Source organism: Protomyctophum bolini (genome assembly GCF_963924005.1).
Source record: "Protomyctophum bolini genome assembly, chromosome: 4".
Lineage (NCBI taxonomy): Eukaryota > Metazoa > Chordata > Actinopteri > Myctophiformes > Myctophidae > Protomyctophum > Protomyctophum bolini.
Window position 1 is genome coordinate 45,711,548 of NC_137865.1, and position 27,597 is coordinate 45,739,144.

General features: G+C 41.5%; 1 protein-coding gene across 1 annotated transcript; it reads right to left on the reverse strand.

Moving 5' to 3' along the window:
• Positions 1–5,353: 5,353 nt before the first annotated feature.
• parvaa (parvin, alpha a) lies at positions 5,354–27,597 on the reverse strand. The gene is made up of 13 exons (XM_080761988.1): positions 27,329–27,597; positions 19,402–19,491; positions 18,741–18,811; positions 17,931–18,033; positions 17,074–17,214; positions 15,060–15,175; positions 14,758–14,816; positions 12,781–12,800; positions 12,621–12,682; positions 12,384–12,452; positions 12,165–12,266; positions 9,149–9,221; positions 5,354–6,910 (listed from the first exon to the last, which is right to left on the reverse strand). Exons 1-13 carry the CDS (start codon positions 27,468–27,470, stop codon positions 6,834–6,836), a joined length of 1,125 nt encoding a protein of 374 aa, XP_080618114.1. The 5' UTR covers positions 27,471–27,597; the 3' UTR covers positions 5,354–6,833.

Consider the following 27,597-nt stretch of genomic DNA (forward strand, 5'->3'; position numbering starts at 1 on the left):
AATATGCGCGGAATGAGAACAGGAATGGGAGCAGGAATGAAATGAACGCAAAGATTGAGTTAGCGGGGCGGGGTGAGAGAGTGGCGTCACTCTGCTCTGGATGGACTGAAATGGGAGGATGGGTGGAATAAAAAAAGAAAGAAGAGAGAGAAAGGGGGGAAGGGGGCGAACTGTATGGGCTGCGTTTCAACAAAAGAACTGTAGGCGTGTGTGTGTGTGTGTGTGTGTGTGTGTGTGTGTGTGTGTGTGTGCCCAAACTAACTCCATTCAAAGAAAGAACGGACAGGGAGGGAAGACATTGACAAGACTACAGCCTTTCACATTAATATTAAGAAGAAAAGTGGCCTGCTGGCCAAAACACACAGGTGTCACACAGGTGAGAAATTACAATGGCATATAGGTCAGGAGTCAGGACTACTATAAGGATATAGTAGTCCTATGCCATTGTAATTTTAAATAATTGTGAATTTAAAAATGACTATATTCAAGAATTCCGTGAATATAGTAATTTAAAAATCACCCCCCCCCCCCTAAAAAAAAAGTTAAACATGTTATTCCTTTGAACACGACCTAGGATTAAAAAAAAAGAAAGAAAACTAGGTTGGTGGCGATCTCGTGAATGCCCAGTCAGTGTCTGCCTCCTCTCTAAAACTCTGCCTTATAAAAGGAGTTGTTGTTTACTAAAGCTGCTGCTCATCTCAGGTTTCATCCCCTCAGGTATTGCTGGACTGTCATCTCCCCAGGGGGAGTTGCCGTGACAAAACAAACAGATATGCCAGGGTTCACAACCTGAACCAGTCCACTGCTGCAACCTGACACCTCAACAAGAGGGCCATGCAACCACCAGACTCATGGCATTCCACACACACATGGTGTGTTGTTGTTTGTGTGTGAGAGTGTGTGTGTGTGTGTGTGTGTGTGTGTGTGTGTGTGTGTGTGTGTGTGTGTGTGTGTGTGTGTGTGTGTGTGTGTGTGTGTGTGTGTGTGTGTGTGTGTGTTTTACTTAAGTACAAATATCAATACAATATTGTATGTATGCCAGTGGTAAAGCTCTAAACTGAATTCCGTTGTTTCATGCAAGCAACGACAATAACTTATATCTATCTAAAAATTGCTCTGTTACAAGTAAAAGGTCTTGATATTGGTAAATTAATTTGAGTAAAAGTACAAAAGTTGACCAAAAGTTAAAGTAGCTATACTACACATTATACAGAATGTTCCATTTCAAGTTTTCAAATGTATAATGATTTAGTTGAAAATAGCAGATCTACAAGCTCACAAAGTGTGGCATGTGTTATGGAAGTTATGGTAATATAAGCACTGCATTACCGGCCTATAGGTCAAACATATATAGCTAATGCAGATGAGACATTACAGCCATTCTTTAAATTGAACTTTCTGTACATCAAAATATCCGTTTTCCCAGTATTTAATACAACCTCTGTCCCGCAATTATTGACCACAGCAACAAGTTAAACGTTTATGTTAATATGTTTAGGTTTGTTTGTTAATGAGGATATGAGTGACCATGTCAGCAAGGGCCCTCTTGTGGTCATTAGAGTAGAGAACAACAGGGTGTGGAGTTGTGGACTACTGTTAGCTACAGCCTACATGCACACCGTCTGTACATGTTCAGAAGAAAAGATGACATTACATGTCAACCAGTGTGGGAAAATTGAGACTCTCAGAGCAGCGTGTTACTTTAACCAGAGACTGAAAGTAGGCTACAATTCAAACCGCATCAAGGAAACTCATTACAACTGCCTTTATTCTCTCATCTCTCCATTCTTCTCTGGAACCTCTACTAACATGTTAACCAATTTGTGTGTGTGTGTGTGTGTGTGTGTGTGTGTGTGTGTGTGTGTGTGTGTGTGTGTGTGTGTGTGTGTGTGTGTGTGTCTGTGTGTCTCTCTCTCTTCAATGAGTCTGTTCTTCTAAAGTCTTAGGAAGGACAACCAACAATTAATTATAGGGACAATATGCACTTTATAATGCGTTCCATTTAATTGTTATAAAGGCTAAATGAGGTTCATCATGTTCTATGCTTATTTCACCAGTTGAATACAAGTCAACACATTTATTTACCTTCAGCACTAAAGGCATACAGCACTCTGAAACAGCTGATAAATAAATTATTTTAACACTTCAACCCCAGCAGCATCCGTATTCTCTGGAAAACCTTAGCAGAAAATAGCAGATCTAGACATATTTGAATTAATGTATACACACCACCAATATCTGTCAGCATCATTAAAAATCCTTCTCTCTGCATAACTCCAAAAATCACGCATACTGTAATGTTTGTTAAGATTATTACTGTGCCTTGGCCTTGCACCTGCCAAGAGGCTGGGCCCAGTTTTAATTAGCCGTTTTCGGGGGGCCTTGGTGACTCTCCCTTTTAGGAGATTGTCTGACACACACTATACTCTTCCACTCCACCCCTACAAAAGCTCTCTGTTTATATGTACACTACACACATAATATCTTCGCAATGGAGTCTCAATGCCATGCACTGCAATAACAAGCTATAGGCCACAGAGGACTCTGCTAGTGGAACATGAAGCTTCAGGTAGCCTTCCTCTCCTTTTGTGCGTGTTCTTTAAATGCTCCCTATAATAGGACAGGAGAGCTGACAAGACTCCTTTTGTACTTTTGACATTTTATTTGACACATGGGGAGAGCGAGACACACACACACACACACACACACACACACACACACACACACACACACACACACAGTGGGTTGAAAAGAGAGATACACAGACATGGAAGATGCGGCAGTTACAGGTTAGAAGGTATTGATCAGGCCTCTCCAAGAGAGGAAGAATGAGCTTGTCAAAGGGTGGTTACACTTCATATTCCACCTGCCTCATAGAAAAGGACTTGTGATCTAATAATTAGCTTTTCATGTCAGTAGCCTTACTTATCAATGTGAAAGGTAGCAGGGATGGTTACAATACAGTAAAGCCTCATTTAGTCACAAGACTGTGTCGATCACAGAAAAGAATGGATGTTCAAACTAAAAAAGATTATTTTATGGTGATCGCCTCCAACATTCTGTAAAGTATGAAAGTTTAAAAGGGACTCTTGGCTGTTTGAGTCTCAAATTGCTTTAAGTTTAGGATAACTGACTGTTCAAACAGGGTGTGTGTGTGTGTGTGTGTGACATCTAACACGCTATGCTAAGCTAAGAAAATCTCACTACAGTGAGAATACACTAGAACTATGGATGGAGAGAACACACGTACACATGCATACACACCGCGAATGAACAGAATTTACTGTATTATTCAACTGATATTACCATCTCAATCTCTCGTCCTCTCTTGGGAACGGACCATTCAATAATGCCACCACAACATTGCTAATGTGAATCAAAGGCTGCGAGAGTCGTCCTGAAAACACATTTTAGCCAACAACATCTGTGAAACAACAACTGATGTTGGCACTCTGCTATCCTTCACAACATTATCTTTGATAAATACAAGAACAATATTGGACTGACTTCAAAATGCCATATTTGCACCTTCTGTAAATGCATATAGTTAAAATAAATGGCTTGTATAAATACAACCTGTTCAATGAATGTGATGGTTGGAGAAAACAGGCGATAGTTCGATAATTCATGAACATATTCAAAACTGAACACAGCTTCATGCATGCATGTGTTGAATAAAAGTGATTGCATTATTATAGCCTCTTGATTTTGGTTAGATTTAATTTGTAAGACAATAGTAGTTTAGGTTTATGTAGTAACAGTAACAGTAACAATAACAAACACCATTCCGACAACACATTTCTACTTGAAGTGACCATTCCAAACAGAAAATAAACCACATTCTCAGGAGAAATGAATAAATAGCTGGAATGGAAGTTTGCAGGCAAATTGCATTATCTGAGCTCAGAAAAGATCTATGGTGCATTTGGTTCAGAATGATAGCTTGAAAATGTATCCTGGTCCGATTCGCTTTATGGTCATTCTGTATAACTTCTGGGTCCAGATTGTAGTTAAGAGTTATGATAAATAGATCAAAATAAATCTAAAAAGGCTTTCCCGTCCATGGACGAGACACAGACATCAACGGTTCCATTACTGTGGCGTACGCCATTCAATCAGAGGAATGTACAGAAGCAAGCACGGTCTCCTCACATGACCTCCAGTGCAGAATGACAATGTAACAATAATGCGATAATAACCCATTCTGAACGGGAACCCATTTTGGTGTTTAGCATCATGTTATGCTTTAGCTATTGAAAAATAGCAGATCTACAAGCTCATAGCGCGCCACCGAGTGGCGCGCTACGAGCTTGTAGGTCTGCTATTTTTGAAAAATCGAAGAACGACTGACATTTTTAGAATCTGATCTCGGGTCAGAATGGGTTCATCAGACCAGTGTGTGTCCAGTGGAAACCTCGTATGAATCTGATCTCAGGTCAGAATGGGATAATATATAACGAGGTAAGAAGTAGAGCAGCTGAATCGTTCCCCGGGCGACAGAACGGCCGGGGAAATGATCCTAATGTAATTGCTGATCCCCGAGGATGTGTTGCCACCGACATGAGATCTGAATGGTCAAGCCTCAGCAGATGCTGTTACTCGGGGACGGAATATATTGGTACGTCTACTTTTCATGCATTTAGCCAGCCAGGCATGCCGTTCACAATTACACACATCGTTTTCCTTCCCTTGTTCCCACGCAATGCAGTATGTTGTGAGATTGTAGATGATTTTTTTTTTTTTTTTTTTTTTTAACGGCGATGGCATGCCGAAAATAGGGAGGCCAAGTTGAAAGTGATTGATAATGGCTCAGAGAATATCCACTCCCTAAAATGTGCATGCTTAACCCATTCTGACCTGAGATCAGATTCATACGAGGTTTCCACTGGACACACACTGGTCTGATTAACCCATTCTGACCTGAGATCAGATTCTAAAAAATGTCAGTCGTTCTTCGATTTTTCAAAAATAGCAGACCTACAAGCTCGTAGCGCGCCACTCGGTGGCGCGCTATGAGCTTGTAGATCTGCTATTTTTCAATAGCTAAAGCATAACATGATGCCGACACCAAAATGGGTTCCCGTTCAGAATGGGTTAATACTAAATATGATTCATGATACTTCCCCATCAGTGCCAACCTTGAATTCAATATAAATGAGTGGTTAGTGAGCCGAAGCTAGAAAACCAGGTGGTCCTGGCTGCATTTCACATGGGTGTGCTGTGTACATTGGGACTCTTAATGCTTGTGTATAATTAATAATACAGACACTTATATACAAGTCATGACACTTCCAAATAACACCTTTCAATTTACGCAAGAAAGTGGTTTTAAAAAAGGGGGAAAAAAATCACATTCATTGAGTGAACATTTTATTGAATAATACATATAGAATGGTTGTAGCAAACCTTTAAACGATACATGGTTGTGAAAGCTCATCCAACACATTTTCAGTACAAAATGCAACATACATTTGTCTTCTAGATGGGTAAGAATTAAGTACTACTGTATAATATTGAGTTATTCACACAATACCAGAGAATGTACTCTTTATGTACAGTATGTATTATATCAATACATTTTTTTTTAGGGAATTACAATATTTATTTAATTTCATAATTACTATTGTGGAATGTAGAAAGCTTTTTTTCTGTAATCACTGGAGATGATGTAAAAACATCTATTAGTTCAGACAAAACTTTTATATGCCATAAATCAGTGGTTCTCAAAGTGGGCTCAGAGGACCCCCAGCCAGGGATCCTCAAAGGGCTTCCATGGGGGGTACCCTGTCGGCCATCCCACCCATCACCCAAAATTGCGTCATAAAAAAAAAGCCAGACCTTCTGGCATCAAAATCAGTTAAACCAGCAGCTATTTGTGAGCTTGTAGATCTGCTATTTTCTAACTAAAACATTTTTACAACACAAATCTGGTATGAGGGTCCCTCCCTGGCACAAAATATTTTCTGATAGGGTTCCCGATGGCCGAATACACACAATTTGGGGGTCGTGACACATGAAAGGGCTTGAGAACCGCCGCCGTAAATGAAGAGTTGAGGAGCCGGGCCACCTCGCCACATTACTGACCCGGTCCACAACCCTAACCACACGCAACGCCACGTTGTCGGACTAAATGTACCGTCGGAATTACAAGGGGATCCCAGAGGAGCCAGTGGTAAAAAAAAGAGCACATGCAGTCACTTTAAAAAAACAAGTTGGCGGATGCTTGGTACAGTAATGCACTTTTTTTTTAAAAAGGCACTTGTGAATGACCGGAAACAGGCAGAGAGAAATTCAAATAATTTACCGTATGAAACGATTGAACAAGCATATCCAAATGTACAATAAATACAAATATATATATTTTTTTATTGGATAAAAAGATTCAAGGATAGACTATCCTAGCAACATTAATGCAGGGTAAAAAAAAAAGAATGAAATGATAACTATACCAATTAACAAAACAATGAATGACTTCGGTAACAAAAACTTGAATTAACATCACTTACCATTTAGCTTTAGAGATTATAAATTATGTCACTAGTACTAGTGTATACATGATTTCTGCAGCATGGAAATGTTTAAGGTACAGTACATTGAGAGCACACAAACATGTTGGAAATACAACACAGTTCAAATGTACACACACACAAAATGGCTTGGCAGTCAAAATAACTGAACATTCTTGGATGGATAACCCAACAAAGACTAAGGGTCCTTTTGATGCAAGTAATTAGGTACAAAAAAGCAATGTTTCATATAAAACTGAAGGAGTGACATTTTGTGATTAAGAAGCTTTAGAATGTGTAACGTTTCACCCTGACAACATGTGGCATTTACTCCACGTTCCTGTATCTGGTGAAGAGGTTGTAGAGAACGCGAAGTGTCGACTTTAGGTCACAGTTCACAATATCTGAAAAAGAAAGGATGACAGACCTAAGCCCTATTCATAATTCATTGTATGACGCTCGCCAAAATAAGCTGACCATAGAATATAAAGTACCGGTAAGCATGATGGCAGGAAGTTAGTACGTAGATCTCGTCTCGTCTGCAACGCGTTCTAGCAATCTAGAGTCACGGAATGTCCCTAAAATGAAGGTCCTGTGGGCCTGTGGACAGATAATTTTGTCCGGGTCCCTCCAAGTTCTTCATGTCACAATGTGTTAACTTCCGTTTAAACATGTTCATGTCACAATGTGTTAAACTTCCGTTTAAGAATGCACTTCTTGCGTTTTTCGGAATACTAGACCGCTACTCAGGGTCCACTCAAGTACCGAACCATGTGGGGACAATGCAAGCTGGGAATGCGTTCCCCACCCGGTTATACCCGTTGCACCCGTTGTCAGAGTACTTGCTGTACATGTTGTTGGAGTACCCAGTGCAGTATCCATTACCCCAGTACTAATGGGTACAGGCTTTAGTTCCGACAAACTATTGATCCGAAACCTCAATCCCTAACCTAACCATAACCGCAAGCACGGGAGCAACGCATGTCGGACCATCGCATTTTCGCATCGCATCGCATGTCCCCGCGCTTCGGACCTTTGGTGTGTCGGAAAAGCGTGCGCACCCCGTACTAATAAAGTTACACATTACAATAAATGATCCACTGATTTATAAAAGGGCACCAGGCCTACTCTGGACCGACGTAAGTGGAGAACGATGCGAGTTGGGCATACATGCTCACCCGTTTATGCACTTCCCGTTGTGGGGGTCGTCCCTATGTTCCCCACTTACCTTAGGGTTAGGGTTTACGCTTAGGTTTATTGTTGTAAGCGGGGAACAAAGAACCTTTTTGCGGGGTGGAGAACATAGAACCTGGGGAACCTGCTACCAGCATTGTCCTTCGTACAAACTTTACATCTCATATCCTCTATCCTCTAGTCACTAGAGGATATAGGAAACTTGAGAACACAATGTTGAGAACTTGTGTTTGCCGTGTTTACAATACTGTGAGATTTCATGAATTATCCATCATCCGATTCCAAAGCCGAAGGTGCTGCACATCTGTGAGAATTAAGTTAAACCGTATGCTAAGTACAATTAACCAACCACATAAACCCTATCGTCACTATTCTGGGCATGTCAAAATAGACAAGCATTCAGGTGAAACTTTGGCAAAAATAGCTGATCTACAAGCTCACAAAGCGTTGCGATGCGATGCGGTGTGAGCTTGCAGAGTGGCTGTTGTCAGCAAAGAGATTTGGTGTAAAGTAAAAAAAAAAAGGAGGCCAAGGACAGACCCCTGGGGCATCCCGGTCAACACAATACAAACTGTAGTGGTGACGAGGTTACGCCAGTAATACAATACAAACTGTGCATATTTAACCCAACAAAGGCCAACTGTTCCCATCTGATTATTCTCTTGCTCTGGCTAACTCCTATAGCGATTGTTAGCGCTTTGTTTTGAAGTGTTCATCGTGGACTGAAGCTGCACTTTCATGGAACATTTGGATCGGGACCTTTATTCCTCGTTTCTGAATAAAATGTAATCCTGGTCAGTGGTCACTTATCTCAACTTACACCACACCTATACACCATAGACCATACATCAACAAACTTGTCATACAAGTACCCAGAGAATACTAGTTAGTAGGTACAACCCCTAACTTGTATACTAGTAAGTGATGTACATCATGCACAGTACACATCTTCTGCTATGCTTACGCACCTTTATACCGTATCTCAGGTAGTTTTTAGCTAGAGCCTCATACAGAAGTTGATTTTGGCTACCATTGTTCCTACGATTACTACTTCAAGCTGAAAAAAATACTTCCAACCTGGCATACCAATTTCTGGCATGCCATTGTAGGCAGGAAAAATGTACAACCTCACCACCCTCATAGTACTTACAACAAGTATAAAACGGAGCTGGTTAAATCATCTTTTCTTGTGTATGGTTAACATATAGGCCAGGCCTGTACAATACCACATATGGACGTAGATTTTGAATCAACTGAAGAAATCCGAGAAATGTGCATCCGAGGCTTGCTGAAGGTATAGGATATAAACGTATCTGAGCTCATGACCGACGTTGAAGGCCACTTTATGTCTTTGGTCCGATTACATATTCTAGCTCAGCGCCGCCCCATAAAGCCTACAATATATACTAAAAGGGAGGGGGAAAAAAGGAAGGAATAGTATTTCTTACCCTCAGGCCGGGGTTTGGGTTTCTCCAAGCCACCATCCTGCATCAGCTCAAAGGAGAAGGACACGTTGTGAACCTGAGAGAGGCAGACAAGGCTGTTAAGTACAATAAATAACCCATTCTGATCCGAGATCAGATTCTAAAAATGTCTTCTACATCCTGACAGTTTTCTGATGTCTCTATGTCTCTATGTCAGTCGTTCCTACAAGCTCGTACAAGCTTCCTACAAGCTCGTAGCGCGCGACTCAGTGGCGCGCTATGAGCTTGTAGATCTGCTATTTTTCAATAGCTATAGCATAGCATAATGCTAACACAAAAAGGGGTTCCCCCCCGAAAATGGGATAAGCAAGCAAGCTAATGTACACAAACTACACACGCATTTGAAATGTTTGCACACAAAAGTACACACACACACACACACACACACACACACACACACACACAGGTGAACAGGTACAATCACATGGGTACACAGTCAATTCCACAGTGATAAGAGAATGTGAGAACGGGTCGATAAAGCCCACAACACGCTCAGGGTCAATTCAATCCATCTACCAGCGCTTCCTATGTTGCGCAAACATAGCACAGTTCTGTACTGTAAGGCCATAAGCCTTCAGCAGCTGCACAAACACTCTGCCGCCTCGTTTATCAAAAGCTTTGTTGCACTTTGTATGTATCACTTAGAAAACCTCACAACTGAGATTTCTAAACCGTTTTTTTTTCTTACCGCAGCTGTCATACAAGATGGTACTAAGCCATCTCTGTAAAAGTTTAGGAGTCGGTCTGTTCCCTCACGTAGATATTACGCTCTGAAGAGAAATGATTTTTCAAATCATTGCGTGCCGAACCTTTTCTTTTCTTCAGGGACCTATAATGTGTAACGCTGGTCAAATGTGTGGCTGGGTAACGTAACAGCCATGCTTTTGGAACAGAATGCCATTTTTAGCTTGATAAATCCACTCCTCCGTATAGCAAGAAAGACGCACAACTCCTTCACATTTTAAGGGTCTACCTGTAGCGAGTTGCTTGGATGCATTTTCGATTAAACTCTAACCTCATAAAATGTCACCACCCATGCAAAAGAAACTAAACAATGCTACGTCAACCACACGCTTCAAAAGTAGTAGATCAGCCATTTCCCCTACTTCTTAATTATGAAATTGTTTTATTTATGGAATGTCTTACATATCTTTATGTAGGAAAAGAAAATTGGATTGAGCCGAGACCCAAAATGGGTCCGTGACCCACTGTTTGGGAAACAGTGACATTAATGGAGTGGATACTACTGTATGCCTAATACAGTAGAAATGGAAGAGAGTACTGTGTGTCACTCAAGACTCAACTAAACAGAATTCAACCAAGATATCAAACCAGTGGACGAGTGCAGTTCTGCTACATTCATTGTACCCCCTACCCCCACCCTATCATCAATAGCCCCCCTAGGCCCTTATAATGCTACTCTCACACACACTCTCACACACACACACACACACACACACACACAGAGTAATAGAGTTAAACCCCCGAGCCACTCCAACATTTCCCTGTGCAATAGGAGATTACAGATGCTGTGGGGCTAGTGCCTGTCCTATCTGGCCAAGTCTCTTTGCATGTGTGTGTGTGTGTGTGTGTGTGTGTGTGTGTGTGTGTGTGTGTCCGTGTCCGTCCATGCATTGTGTGCACTGTAGTACTGATGCCCATTCTGCTCCCGTAAGCTGGCAAAGTCCACTGGACAAGACCCAGAAACACAAGGTTTCTGTGGCGTCCCTGCAGACCGCCTGTTCAGAATACCACAGTACTACAGAGGCCGATGGAGAGAAAGGGATGGCTGTGCACAGAATTGACTCTGGGGACAATGGATGGCATTTATCAGTCCACTCATTGTAAGAGTACTGGCTCTCTTGAGTGCTTCAGGCTTCTTCAAAATGGAGTATTGATTTAACCCATTCTGACCTGAGATCAGATTCATACGAGGTTTCCACTGGACACACACTGGTCTGATTAACACCATTCTGACCTGAGATCAGATTAAAAAAATGTCAGTCGTTCTTCGATTTTTCAAAAAATAGCAGACCTACAAGCTCATAGCGCGCCACTCGGTGGCGCGCTATGAGCTTGTAGATCTGCTATTTTTCAATAGCTAAAGCATAACATGATGCTAACACCAAAATGGGTTCCCGTTCAGAATGGGTTAAGATAGTGTTTCTTACAACTACAAGTCAGAAACACAGATGGACCAAGGTCCTGTTTCTGGCGTGTCCCTACACGAGGAGTCCATTGTAATATTATTTAACGAGCCATGTACCCAGTGTGCAAGGGGACCATTTTGTCATGTGTTCCTTTCCGAGATGGCACGTTCAACAAGACCATGATTTATGACAGCTGGTCAAAGTGGACCTAAAAAAGGACCTCAACTCAGCTCTCCCTGTTCTACGGTGGTGTATGAACCCGGGTTTATAAAATATCCAAGGACTGTATTATCAAAGGACTGTATTATCAAAGATCAATGTGTTTAGAATTAACAGGACGCTGGAGAAATTAAGAGTTCCCCCAGAAATCGAGTGAGATGAACCGTTTCCCCATCTCCCACTCACGGACAGCAGCAGCTGTGTAGAGATGACTCATGAACCAACACAAGTGAAAGTCATATGAGAGAGAGAGAGAGAGAGAGAGAGAGAGAGAGAGAGAGAGAGAGAAATGTAAAACTTAAATACCGGTAGGCTATTGTTGATGATTGATGCAGGCAAAAACCTCTAAGTTATGCCAACACTGTTATTTACTAGGCCGTTTAATTCATTAAAGAAATATCATATGCTATGGCAATCAGGTTGGTTCAATTCCCACTCCAGCTGCGTGGGAAGTGTTATGTAAAGCAATACAAGGGCGAGAGTGGGGAGATTGATGGAGCAAAAATAAAACATAAACGGCTTTACATGCCAGTGGGAAAGTAAGGGGTTTTTCTTTAGCACGTTATCAGTATTCAATGCAAGAGATTAAAAAAAAACAAACAAAGTACTACCTTTTGGTCAAAGTTTTCTGGTGTGAGGAAGAAGTTGTAGAGAGGGACGAAGTATCCCTCCAGCAGACCCATCAGTAACACCAGGTACACACCGTCAGCGAACTGAAAGTGCATCACAGCTAAACTTTAGTTCATTTGGTTATAAACTTTAATTAATCTGGTTATAATGACGTGACGTTTATCTTTTTATTTTCCTGTATGTGCAAAAGTGTGTCCTACCTGTGTGTCGAGTTCAGACACCTCTAGGTTGAGCTTGTTCAGATGTTTGTTCACAAACGTGATCAGTGTCTGAGGAGACATGAAGGACAGCTCTGTCACAGACAGACTAGACATGTGCACAGTGACCTGTCACTGTACACACAATATTAACATTATACAATTACACACACACACACACACACACACACACACACGCACACAAACACACACACACACACACACACACACACACAATACCTTTTTGACGACATTCAACTTGTCTGGCGCATGGTCAAACAAAGTGTCAAAAGCGTCACGTTCTAAAGAGAAGAAATAAGACGATAAACGGTCACAAAAACAGAACAACTTCATAAAATGGTTGAAAAACTAAAATGTAAGAAAGAAATTCAAAACATACCATGCCTCCCAGAGAACGCCCTAAGAGATGGAGGAGAGATTGGGGGAGGAAAGAGAAATAAGACCCAGGAAAGTGATGTTTGCTAAATTTGACATTTTAAAACCAAACGTATAAACAACAATCCAAGAAAAGCATTCAGATTAACCACAGAGGAATGTTGAATTATGGAAAGGTTGTCTCAGCGCAGAATGAGCACCAGCAATGCAACATACCTTAACATTAACAATAGACACACAGATCAAATCCTCAGTGTTCATACATATCCATTTGTAACTCTCAGAGTAAAACGAACACTGGGGTTTTTAATGTGTGCGTGTGCCTTGGGCATTCCAATTACGTCGTTAGACACCAGGCCCTACCATGGGTATCATTGTTATGTTAGAATAGCCACACACAATGCCACATTACTCTGATATCAACGACAGCAAAACACAATTGGGTATTTTAACCCATTTTGGACTGAAAAGTCTTCTAAATCCTATGTTTCTATGTCAGTGGTGCTCAACCTTTTTCATGTCAAGGACCCCCAGAATTATCTCTATTGGGCCACGGACTCCCCATCTCAAAATATATAGTTCCAGGAACCCCCCCAGAAGCAAATATTTTAGTTAAAAATGTTCGCTCTGAAATATATATATATATATATATATATATATATATATATATATATATATATATTCAAAGATTTGCGGCCCCATTTTCACGACTTTTCAAAAATAGCAGACCTACAAGCTCATAGTGCGCACTATGAGCTTGTAGATCTGTTATTTTTCAATAGCTAAAGTATGTCATAAATAATGCTATAAACACCCAAGAGGGGTTCCCGTCCAGAATGGCTTAATACAATGGATGGTGGTGTGATTCCACTATCCACCCCGGGTTCCCCCACTGCATGTCTTTGTTGTTACAATGTTTACCACAGAGAAGAATACTGTTGGTTTGAGGGGTCACTCTGTGTAAAACACCAAGGATTACTGCAGTGTCAAAATAATGTCCCTGAGGACCACATATCACAATGGACAGGCCAGCAAGACATGGCATGGGCTCTCTCACACACGCGTGTGTGTGTCTCACACACACACACACACACACACACACACACACACACACACACAAGTAATCTTTGATGGCAGAGGTAGGCAGGCCTGGGCAATGGTCCTGGTGTTATGGTAATAACCACATTTCCACTGTGACCGTGTGTGTGTGTGTGTGTGTGTGTGTGTGTGTGTGTGTGTGTGTGTGTGTGTGTGTGTGTGTGTGTGTGTGTGTGTGTGTGTGTGTGTGTGTGTGCGCGTGTGTGTGTTATTAACAGAATTCTACCGTGACAAAATGTGTGTTTGTGTATGTGTATGTTGGCCTGTCGTTATCACCCCAGCTGCTGCTGTCAGCCTGCAGGACTGCCTTGGAGTGAGAAAGGTGCTGTGTGTGTGTGTGTGTGTGTGTGTGTGTGCGCGCGTGTTAAAAAAGATTAATGCCTCAGCTAACAGTGACATCACATCTCTTCTATAGTTACAATTTCTATATGCAACCGATAATTAAAAACAAATAATAATAGTATTTTAGGGTGAGGGGCTACTAAATCTACGAAATGTTTGAGTTCAAATAAATTGCTCATTTAAGATTAAGCAGATTTGTGTCCTAGGCTCTCTGTGTCCTAGGCTGAGCCAGCCTGACGGCATGCCGTGGGTTCGACTCTCGATCCCAACGGCCTTTGCCGCGCGTCTTCCCCCCCATTACCTGTCAGCATACTTTTACCTACTTTCAACCTATCAATTAAGGCAGAAAAAAGCCATGGCAATTCTCTCCATAACGATTTGAAGAAGAAAAAACAAGACATAACTCAAAACTTCATTGAGTGCAGTGTGCAGTTCCTCATTATATTTATATATCGGAACATCCAGCCGTGCATTATCACTTACATACATAGTACACGTATTTCGGTTCCGTACCAATCATTGACTCTCATCGGTTACTTACTCCGTGTTTCCTGTGATCTCCTCTTGAATCTGTCTGGACTGAAGGATCCCCTCTCTTTTCTGAAAGCCAGAGAGGAAGATTCATGTATTAAAGTATTACTTATTTCAAATGAACAGGATGTCTATAGCAGAGCACAGAAATTCAAAGCTGAATTAAGGCCTATTCATACTCCAGATTTAGGTGATGAGGTGACCACCGGAAAGGTGGTCACCTCATCACCTAAATCTGGAGTATGAATAGGCCTTTAGCAGCAAACGGGAACAATAACCCGCACACACAATCCAAATCAGAGTAACACCCACCTGGACCACCACAACTTGAATGGACACATGATCTGGCAATCTGATTGGTGCTCTGAAGTGTTGCGACAGCGCCACCAGCAGGTGAAGGATGGCAACTATACTCTTAGCGTGGACCGCTAGACGGACAGAAATGGGGAAACAAAATTAAACGATCAATATAAAATAAAACTTTTCATGAAAACGTTTGAAGCCATACTAAATAGATAGTTTCCAATTCATAACAGAGATGATGAATTGCTGTACATATACTGTATGTAGTACGAATAATGAAACAATATTAAATGCAATCCATTATTGGTGCCATTTAATTTCAGTTGAAACGTATCACTCCACATATTTGCAACCACCGAGGCCTCTCACACGTCAGTGGAGAACAGAGAATGTCAGTTCTTTAGTTTGCAAACAACTTAGCCTCAACCTGGACAAAAAGCAAACAAAGAAGGGAAAAAAAGCATGTCTTTGATTGTGCGCCATATCAGAGGCACTTTACAGAAAGCAAGCTAAAAGCCTTCCAAAATATTTTCATATGTTCCCAGGTTCAGGAGACCCAATTAGGTTACATCAGATCAGATCAGTGTTTTTAACAGAGGAGGGTAAAAGGCGTAAACAAAAGGGAAAGCTACTCTAATAGGAGAACAAGCAGCGAAATCAATTATAATCCATGTCCACATACTGTATAATCCATACGCTTTCTACTCGAGGGATCATGCATATTTCAAAATGTCGTTATTTTGCTGCATCCAGGGTATCTGCAAATTCTTTAAATTACAAATGTAATACTTTTGAACTAAGGATCCACGGGAACCTTGGCTGCACCTGTAATTCTAAAGTACAACAACATGCTAAGTCACTTGGGGCCAGAGCATTGATCATTCTTTTCTTTTTTTTTATGGCTTTCGCCTATATTTTTTTTATAGAGGGACAGAGACAGTACTAGCAGGCTGACAGGAAATGGGGAGAGAGATGGGGGGGGTGACATGCAATAAAGGCCGTCGGGATCGGGAGTCGAACCCGCGGCACACTCAGGCCCCCTTTCCACCGGGGTTGAACCGGTTCGGTTCTTTCTTCCCGCTAAATATTGAACCAGTTCAGAGTGTTTCCACTGAAAATGAACGTTCGTTCCCAATGTGAACCACAAAACGGTGGTTCAGATTTGTAATCGCAAAAAGCACCAAGGTTCGGAACGGCACTGGTTCTGAACCGAAGTTCTTTTGGTGGAAAAGGGGCCTCAGTGATCCAGTCAAGGTGCCTGGATCACTGAGCCACGGCCCAGGCCAGAAGCATTGATCATTCAGATAAAAAAAGAGCTATATCAATTAGGGCTGCAAATCTTTGGGTGTCCCACGATTCGATTCAACTCGATTCTCAATCCAAAAACGATTCAAAACTATTTTCTATTCAAAACGATTCTCGATTCAATACTACAAGACAATACAGCTGTGCTGAACTGAAGTAACTATAGTACTGACTGACTACAGTAACTTAAAAATGACTGAATGATGTTTACTGTGATTAGGGTAAGCTTACATTTCACATCACAAACACCATGTAGTGAAAACTCACTGTAACTGTTAAGCAGAAAATTAAGATCTAAAAGAATAATATTTTTGAATCGTTCATAACAGGAATCGTGATTCTAATTTGAATCGATTTTTTTGACAACCCTAATATCAATATGACACGACAGCTGACTAGTAGGGCTGTCACATTTAAGTTGACAATTATTGCCACATTAATAATTGCAATTAACAATTACATTTTTGGCACTTTTGCAACAAACAAAAAAAGTTTTTGGCACTGAACGTTGGAATATATGAATAAAACAAATGGCCGTTTGCCTCGTAATAAAAAATGCACAGGCCGAATATGACAAATAACTGAGAAATCGAAAGAGATTACTGACATTCATTAATGTTATTATTAAAAAATAGCGTAAATAGCTGATCTACAAACACGCCTCAGAGTGATTGGTTGTAAGATTGGGCTCGTATCAGTATTGTAATCGGTGGCTTACAGTCGACATTCCAGCGGATGCTCCTGGTGGAGAGTTTGAGCGAGTCGTTGATGCGTTCCAGGACCGTCTGCAGCTTCTGCTTCTGGGCGATCTCAGACTGCGTAACCTCCGCCACGTTGAGTTTATCTCCTTCCAGCTTCTCTGGAGAACACACACATGCACACCGAGTTGTCAATTTATGAACAAAAATAAAACGGCAAGAAAGCTTACGGTATTTTCCCAAATAGTAAGCCTGGGCGTTTAACCCATTCTGACCTGAGATCAGATTCATACGAGGTTTCCACTGGACACACACTGGTCTGATTAACCCATTCTGACCTGAGATCAGATTCTAAAAATGTCAGTCGTTCTTCGATTTTTCAAAAATAGCAGACCTACAAGCTCGTAGCGCGCCACTCGGTGGCGCGCTATGAGCTTGTAGATCTGCTATTTTTCAATAGCTAAGCACCAAAATGGGTTCCCGTTCAGAATGGGTTAATAGGCTAAATCGATTTGGACCACGGGCGTTTAAAAGAACCAGGGGGGCAATTTGCAGCAGGCTATTATTTATTTTTGCACCGGCCTGCACCGTGTCAGTATTTGGTTACAGTTCGAGCATGTTTTTATTTTTTGCCAAAATTATAAAAAAAAGGTATGGTAAACAAACATTGCAGGCGAAGCCTTTGATATTTCGATTAGAACTTTTGACTCAAAGACTTTCAGCTTTCAGGAAGAAACCAAAAATACATATGGAAGACATATTTGAATATTATAACCATGGGGGGTCTATTAGACTAGTAATGTTAACTCCATAGACACATACAAAACAGAAAAGAAAAATAAACATCAAATGACTCTCAATCAGCTCAGCTCCTCACCAAAGAGTTTCTGCAGGACCTGTCCATCAAACAGGTCCTCCGCCAGGTCCTTCACAATGATCCTCTCCCCCACCAGACAATCGTTGATCCAGTCTATCAACACCTGCGTGGGCAGAAGGAGTCATAGTGAGAGAAAGGTCATACTGGAGAAGGCATCGCTAGCGTCTGACAGTGACAAACTATGTGTTTATGCATATAATGACTTCATACCAACAGTCAGACACCATGAGTCAGACACCCTCCCCAAACCAAACCCTAACCTCACAGGAAGCAACGACCCACGGGTGATTTTGAACCCGCATCATGGATTAGTTTTAACCCGCCACACGTCGGGAGCCACGGGTGATTTTTTACCCGCAGCACGGGGTCGTCTGACTAAGGACTGTTGATATGTCTAACCAACGTATGCACCCCGGGTCGGGACGAGGCATGGTACGTTAGGTACGATAATCGTTAATTGTGATTTTTGAACGCTAGTCACAATAATCCTATCGCAGAGATATGATTGTTATTATCGCGGGATTGTCCTCCATCACACACTAGGACAGGGGTTCTCAAAGTTTTTGGCTGGGGACCCCAGCTGGAAATGCTTTGCGACCCCAGCACTAGGATGAATTGGCTTCTGTTTAGCTGCAAATTCAGCACCACTTAAACCCTCTAAATTGATAAAACGGACAAGTAAAGAGCACATTTGGCATGCCCTTATTTCACTTTACACAAATCGATTCGCCAAAAATACCAGATCTACAAGCTCACAACGCATTGGTTAACAAACGCACACAAACACTCTCATACACACACACACATTACCTTCATAAGCTCTTGTAGTTTGCGATCATTCTTGGAGTTCGGGTCCACCATGGTGCGCACTTCATTCTCCTCTGGTGGAGGAGACAGCAAAAACTAAACATCAATTGTTGTAAGATTGTTGGCGCTAATAGTAAGAGAGGAGCAGTGGGTAATTATGTCAGTATTATTGCGAATCTTTGTTATAGAAGATTACCTTTGAATTAGCCTAGGCACCATTTCATTTAGGTATATGATCCGGGCGGGAGCGGATGATATCGTTACGTCATGTTATGTTGTAGACTAGTATTGTTTTGTAGTCGACAGGCAGGAACAACAAACACGAACTTCCTTTTCCCTCAAACCGATTTTTCTCAATAAAAGCTGCAGGCTACGAGAGCTTTTATTGTTATTCTTCCGGTTTGAGGGAAAAGGAAGTTCGTGTTTGTTGTTCCTGCCTGTCGACTACAAAACAATACTACAACATGACGTAACGATATCATCCGCTCCCGAGCGGATCATATACCGAAATGAAACAGAGACCAGGCTTTCCTCCGAGGTGGTGGAAAGCCTGGTGGGCGAGGTTACCTTTGAATTGAAACCAACCATTAAACCTGTACACAGGTCAGGTGAGATCTTATGTAGACAAGTACGTTCAACAGGTGCCGTTAGTAAGAACACTCACCAAGCATGGTGTCTTCAGGGTCCAGCTCGTAGTGGGACGGACTGAGAGGAAGATTAATGGCATTCATGCCTTCCTCCTGAAGCTCCGACACTAAGAGAGGGAGGGGATAGAGACGTTGGATTAGGTTCACGGTTCAAGATTGTACTTTGTTACATCTTTTGTACCAGCTCAGTGGCCTTGTGGTTACAGTGTCCGCCCTGAGACTGGGAGGTCGGGGGTACGATCCCCGGCTGGGTCATACCAAAGGCTCTAAGAATGGGACCCAGTGCCTCCCTGCTTGACACTCAGCATCAAGGGTTGGATTGGGGGTAAGTCCCTGTGACATACTAGCGTCATGTCCAGGGGGTGTACTTGTACATCAAGCTGCCTCACGCTACAGAAACAGGAGATAGGCTCCTGCCCCTATGGGCCTCATTGCTCGGCAAGGCTACTTACTACATCTTTTGTACAGGTACAAGAGTAAAACTTATTTTACTTTACAGTGCAGCAGCATAGATAACAATAAAACATAAAAACGATTTAAGGAAAATAAAGAGGGCAAAAGAAAGAGCAAAGAGAGAATAACAGACTCATCAAATCAAAGAGAGTATCATCAAATGTACATTTTGCACATGACATGATCTCGCAGGGGTTGACAGTAAGGTCCCAAAAAGTACATTTTCCATTATAAAGTGACCGTTAACATTTGTGCTTGTAAAACATTTTTAAGATGCATACATTTTTTATTTATTTACTTGTCACGGGTAGTCGGGGCAACCGTTAGTGGCTGGCAACCCTTGGACCTGGATCTTGGTATATTTTATACACCAACAGGATTGTTTTCAGTGGCTGCTACTTACTTTGTGTAAAACACAAGTACAGTACAATTCTATGTATAACAGAATCTCATTGCATTAGATGAAGCTCTGTAGCACGCACAGCACACACAACAAACAAATGTACGGATGGACACAGGTAAAGCACAGTCTGTGATGTAACATGGCGGTGTGAACAGTCACTCCAACCCCAACTACACAGATAAAGGTTGCACAGTCAGTCACAAACAAACACGCACAATGGTGATTTTAAAATCTAGTTTCATAAACAGGCCAAGGCGTCGTGGACGGAACAAGGATGCCGCATCTGACTCTTTATAATGCCACTTATACTTAACCCATTCTGACCTGAGATCAGATTCATACGAGGTTTCCACTGGACACACACTGGTCTGATGAACCCATTCTGACCTGAGATCAGATTCTAAAAATGTCACAGTCGTTCTTCGATTTTTCAAAAATAGCAGAACTACAAGCTCGTAGCGCGCCACTCGGTGGCGCGCTATGAGCTTGTAGATCTGCTATTTTTCAATAGCTAAAGCATAACATGATGCTAACACCAAAATGGGTTCCCGTTCAGAATGGGTTAATAGGCCAATCATCTTGAGACCCGGTGCCTCCATGTGCAGACAGTTAATGGAACACAACAAGACAGCTTGCTAACAAAATTAATTGCCAGCCATTTTCAAAAGTAGTTTCCAACGAATCCTTAAAACACACTTATCCGAGCCTCTATCGGGCTGTCTTATATCACCCCCAGAAAAGACTACTGTTGCTTCCTGCCTCCCATCAAGCTTTTGTAGCGTCCCCCAGCATGCCATTCGTAGTGTGTCAGATACCCGAGGAGATTTCATCATTAGAAATCAGCACATTCTCTGCCGTCTCCAGGGTAACATCCCTTTAATCAACACCGCAAGGACACGTAAAATAAATCCAATATCTCCTCCAACACGAGGTTATGAAGTTCATGAACACTTCCAAGTTCCAACCCAGAGCTTTTTTCCTAGTGGGTACTGGTAACTTTTACTGCAAGCCAAAAAAAAATATTTCTTATTGAAAAGTTAACAAAATAATTCTCAAGTATTAAGAAAATACACAAGCTCACAATGAGCAACTCAAAATGAAAACAAGCTAGTGACATATTAAATGAGCACATCCAAAAAGTATGTTTCTGAATTTGCAATGCACGCTGAAAACAAACAAGAAACCCCCCATAAGAGGACAAAAGGCATGATGTGATATAACACCAAGCATATTTAACTGCACCATCATACGTTAGGAAATCAAGACAAAATATCAGATATTAGTGGGGGTGGGCAATTAACCTCGATAAAACCAGGCTTGTTTCCATTCCATGCCAGCTGGGAAAATCAACGATGGCGGACATTGTAAACAAAGTGGAAATGCAAATTTGGAACTGAAGACTGAAGAAGAGGAGGAATTATACAAAGTAGGGTGACATTGATGACATCACAATGAGGACTAAATCAGTTGAGCTGATCCTGAGAGCAATTTCCATTAAAGCACCCATATGATATGAAAGCCTGATTGTTCAAAATTGGTTATTTGTGGGGATAGAAAACACATATGGGAGCCATATGCAAGTTTGAAATAATCATGATATCGATTTGATTGATTTGAAGCCCTAGTTATTACTAGCATTCACAAAGTTGAATTAAATAGGAAAGAGAAGACAACTTAGTCTCTTCTCAGTCCTGTAATAGTGTTACGTTTGCCTGGTACCCACAGCCCACTAGTGAAAATAGCAGATCTACAAGCTCGCAACGTGTCACGCCGCATTGTGAGCTTGTACATTGGCTATTTTCACTACTTCTTAAACATTTGTTTTCTAATTTATGGATTTTTTTTATGGAGGGACACTGCCAGACTGGATTGCCAGCCAAGGTGCCTGGACCACTGAGCCATGGCCCAGGCCTTTTTGGTAATGTTTTGAAATAAATAAAAACTAAATGTACGAAACAAAAAATAAATAAAAAGGGACCCATACAAATGTTTTCCGCGACCCACAATGTCAAATGGGAAGCGAGTCCAGACTCACTGTTTGGGAACCAGTGCTGTAAGGCAGGGCGCTTCTCAACAAAAGGCTAAGGACCTCCGGAAATGCTTTGGCCATGTCTCGTGACCCCCGCACGGCATGTCGCGGGTTCGAGTCCCGAGACAGTCGGCCTTTGCTGCATGTCTTCCCCCCCCCCCCCCCCCCCATCTCTCAGGGCCGGTTCTAGGCATAGGAGAACTAGGCGGTCGCCTAGGGCCTCAACCACTGAGGGGGCCTCGTCACAGGGAGAAGATTTTTTTTTTTCATGTATCCCTTACATGGGCTACTGGCCACATGTGGCCCCCACCTAGCTTCTTAATTTTGATCTCAAAGTGCACCAGATTGAAGCATTTTCATGGCAAATTTACAATTTTTATCCGGCGTGGCAAAGCAGGAGGGGGGGGGCCTCTGTATAATATGTTGCCTAGGGCCTCAAAAGGCCTAGAACCGGCACTGATGGTCGGGGGGGTAGGACCAAGGGATTTGGGATTTGTTTATAAACATTTTGGTATTTGTTTATAAACATTTGTGATTTGTTTATAAACATTTGTGATTTATTTATAAACATTTTGGGATTTGTTTATAAACATTTGGGATTTGTTTACAAACATTTGGGATTTGTTTATAAACATTTGGGATTTGTAAGTCTCATGGGGGGGGGGGGGGGGGTAGGACCACTACCAGTTGACCTGTAGTAAGTCTCATGGTCGGGGGGGTAGGACCAAGGGATTTGGGATTTGTTTATAAACATTTGTGATTTGTTTATAAACATTTGTGATTTGTTTATAAACATTTGTGATTTGTTTATAAACATTTTGGGATTTGTTTATAAACATTTGGGATTTGTTTATAAACATTTGGGATTTGTTTACAAACATTTGGGATTTGTTTATAAACATTTGGGATTTGTAAGTCTCATGGGGGGGGTAGGACCAAGTCTCATGGGATTTGGGATTTGTTTATAAACATTTTGGTATTTGTTTATAAACATTTGGGATTTGTTTATAAACATTTGGGATTTGTTTATAAACATTTGGGATTTGTTTATAAACATATGTGGCCCCCACCTAGCTTCTTAATTTTGATCTCAAAGTGCACCAGATTGAAGCATTTTCATGGCAAATTTACAATTTTTATCCAGCGTGGCAAAGCAGGAGGGGGGGGGCCTCTGTATAATATGTTGCCTAGGGCCTCAAAAGGCCTAGAACCGGCACTCTCCCCCTTCCCTGTCTAATTACTGTACGCTATCAATAAAGGCAAAAATATATATATATAAAAGGGGGGGGGGGGGGGGGGATGTGCAGACTACTGATTTAGAAGGGATCTGTAGAATCGTCCTGCAAATAGCCTGCATCCTGAGACTCACTACATTGAGAAAGGACGCAGTCATGTCACCCTCTGGGGATCCTGGGATGCAATACTGTACTCAGTACTGTACTCTAAACGTCATTGAAGTAGGACTCATCAAATGTCCCTGGGACCCATCTAAAAGACCACCCCTGGGTCCCATCTAAAAGACCACCCCTGGGTCCCGGGACCCATTACATTGAAAACCACATCGCTCACTGATACAGTAGTGTATCCTGGAGAGCATGCTTGTATTAGTCAGTGCCAAATCTTTCCATTAAAATAAATCTGAGAATAAATTCCATACCAATACTTTAGGTCGAGACAAGTATCCCCTGATTGTGTCGTGTGCACTCAAGCTGCATGCCTACTTTGGCTCCACTTAAATGGCCTTTTCACAAATGAAAATAATAAAAATCCAAGTTTAGAACTCGTATGACAGATTTCAAAACGCTTGCAGATAATGTGCAGTCAGTCACAGCAGTATCATTTAGGTGGGCTGACCCTGAGAGTATTGTATCTGTCACGGTCACCATATCTGTTCAAATATACAGCATGGTCATGTATGCATTTGTCATTTGGACATCTGTAAAGGTGAATATTCATCAAACTGAGAAACTAAATATTGGAGGGTTGTGCTGCATAAGCAATTCATTTCATGTCCTTTGCAATTTATTTTATTAAAAAAAATACTATCTTAACTAACTTATTTATATTTCTAATACATTTGTCTTAATATTTAGGCATTAATTATATAACTATCAGAATTTATTCTTAAACTATAGTCTTTGTCTGGATGTGTGCACTGCACATGCATTGAGCCTGTCAAAACAAGTGGTTTTTTAAAACATATTTTAGTGGTATAAAAAGGGAATACAATGGGCTCTTGGGCTTGAAAAGGTTGGTTACCACTGGGTTAAAGGGACACTTATACGTGACCCTTTAACCAATGACAATATATGTTAATGACTTTTAGAAGATTTAGAACACTTTCCTGGGGTCTTATGTGTGTAATATGTGGTTTTAGATATTTCAGATTTTAGCAGTGAGCCCAGTGCATATATCTTTTTTACGTCCGAGCATAGACATGGTAACACCCCGCCTGCCTCTGATTGGCCTACAGACACTGTCTGTCCTCCGAGATGCAAGGCTGCTCCGTGGTGGGAAATAATACAAGTACAAGAGAATGGCAACACGCGACAGTAACTTTTTTAAACAATTTTTGCAGAAGAGGAAAACTAATATTGTTTGTGCCGTTTGCTTTGATTGAATAATTGATTGAACACGTATGTACTATGATTTGATTTGTATGTGTTCTAAATTAAAGTGTTAGTGTTGATTATCGTGTATTCATCTAATTATAGTAAACTAATACTATTATACTAAAAAAGATATAAAGATCAAGGAAAAAGAGACCTTTTTACAGTACAATAATGTTTCAAGTTTACACATGTATACAAATAAACAGGCCGACGGCATAAACAATATTAGTTTACTTGTACAAAAATAAGTTACTGCCGCACGTGCCAAGCTGTCATTCTCTTGTATTATATCATACTTATATTTATTTCCCCACTACGGAGTAACCTCTCAGCAGACTATCCAGCATGTATCTTTCACCTCGGAGGAAACTCTGGTAAGGCCGGCAGTGTCGGTAGGCCAATCAGAGGCAGGTGAGGCGTTACCATGTCTATGCTCGGACGTAGAAGAGATATACACAAGCCCAGTGTCTCTGATGATATCTGTGAAGTGTCCCTTTAAGGGATATATTCTCAGATAGGAAATTTGATAATATTCCCTGACTAATAGGAGACAACGTTGATCTAAATAGCAATTCTTCTACAGTTATAAATTAACTGATACAGAAGATGTTTAACATTAATTGAACTCTTGAGATGGTAAAACGAAACTGATAAATAATAAAGTAAAAACCAAATAAAAACTAACAAACCTGCTCTAAAATCTAACTAAATTAACTAACTGAGTTAGAAAACAATAAGTCAAAACCAAATAAAAATAAACTATAATGATGAACCCAAAACTAATGTACTGTATCACCTTGCTGTGTACAGGCTTGTCGTGCTATATGTCCTACCTGGAAGGCAGAATGATCCACAGCCCATCTCTGTGTGTCTTCATCCCCCAGCCTCCAGCCTCCTAACCCTGGCTAACTGCACCAGCCTTCTGTCCCGCTGCTGCTCATCATCCTCAGAAGAGCATAGATAGAACGCAACCAAACTAGCTTTTTGTCCCCCGTCCCCCCCCCCCCCTCTCTGTCGTTCTATCACAGAATAATAAAATAATATGCTCTGTGTTTATGTATTGTTTATCTGTCCCAAGTATTGGCTAATCGCGTCCCGGACGTCACAAGCACACAAAAAACTATTGTTATATCCTCATGCGGTCGGTGGGTGGCTGACTGGCTGCGTTGTTATCCATCAAGGCTATAGGGAATTGTGATGCAGTAGTCTTTATTAGCTAAATGGCTTCTGCTGCCGAGCTCATATTCATTCATCCCTTCCCCTTCAGTTGACCTTCTCCTCCCCACCATCTCTCTCTCTCTCTCTTCTCCTCCTCTCTCTCTCGTCCAAGGTTATGGCCTCACTCTCTTCTCTCCTCTCCTGTACATTAGCAGCCATGGTCATAAACGTCACAGACTCAAATTTAATCAACGGTTGACACAGGAGGGAGCAGCCCTGGCTTTTCCATCAAGTCATAGGACACACAATACAGACAAGACATCCTTCCCACAGGGGGGGTGTGTGTGTGTGTGTGTGTGTGTGTGTGTGTGTGTGGGTGTGTGGGGGTGTGTGTGTGTGCGTGTGCGTGTGTGTGTGTGAAGGAATAAAACATCAAAAAGGGGCTCAGCTGTTGAGCAGCCTCCGCAGATGACGCAAACTAATCATCCAATCTCCACCCAGGCTTCCTCATTCAATGATAACAACCTGGCCAATAACAATGAAATGTCAAGAACATCCAGAAAGCAGACCTTGTTATGATGGCTGCAAATCAAAATGGGAACAATATATTCATATTTGGTATGATCTCTTTGCTAACACTAACACATATGGCACAGGCAGTCCAATAAAGTTGTTATTCATATATATATATATTCATCAAGATTCATGTAAAAAAAAAAAATGCAATTAGCCTAAGGGGAGTCAAATCAATGAATCAAGCAAGGTTGGTGTGTTTTGGTTTGTATTGTTTGGCATGCAGCGCTCAAGGGCATGAGTTCAGCTGCTAGGCCCAGCCCACTGCCGCAGACAGACTGTGTTTACTCTTGTCTCATTCCTCAGTTATTACATTTTGTAGTGAGTCAATACCCTACATGGATATACTGTAGTAGACACATAGCCCGTAGCCACACAAGTCTCAAAGGACGGGACTACTGTATGTACGCGTCAAACTCGGTCTGTATTTCGGCATTTAGTAGTGAATTCCACTTATATTAATGATGACTAATCGTCATTTTGTCTGAAAGTTTGGAATGTTATGCAAACTTTTTTCCCCCACACGCCCGTGGAAAATCAGCGTTGCACAGTGGCAGACAGTGCAATAGCTAGTGTATATTTCTCTCTCGGTAAGATTTTAAAACTTGACACTTTTAACAGATTCTATGTCACAGACAGTAAAGCCACGTTAATAAAAGTTCACAGATGTTTGGATAGTTTTTGTCCCGTTATCTGAAGATATAAACTCCATTTACCTTCTTTGGCTTTTTTCCTCCTTGCCAAAGTTCCACCAAGTTTTCCCAGAAACGAATCATCTTTCTTTCTGGAAGAAGGCGACTTCGGCGTGCTGGGAGACTTTGGAGAAGACGGTGATTTCTGCGGCGAGGAAGCCATCATTGTCCGGTTAATCCAAAGAGGGAAAGAAAGAATGTACAGGAAAAACTTCTCTTGCGTTGATCCACCACAAAAAAAGTTATTTGGCCGTCGCGAAATCCCTGTCCACTCCCTAAAAGCGGAAACGGAA

Coding starts and splice junctions, on each gene's coding strand:
- parvaa (XM_080761988.1), bottom strand. CDS start 27,470: ATGATGGCTTCCTCGCCGCAGAAATCACCGTCTTCTCCAAAGTCTCCC. Junction 19,492..27,328: donor GAGGAAAAAAGCCAAAGAAG/GTAAATGGAGTT, acceptor TCCCTCTCTTAG/TGTCGGAGCTTCAGGAGGAA. Junction 12,453..12,620: donor AGTTGAATGTCGTCAAAAAG/GTATTGTGTGTG, acceptor ATGTCTCCTCAG/ACACTGATCACGTTTGTGAA.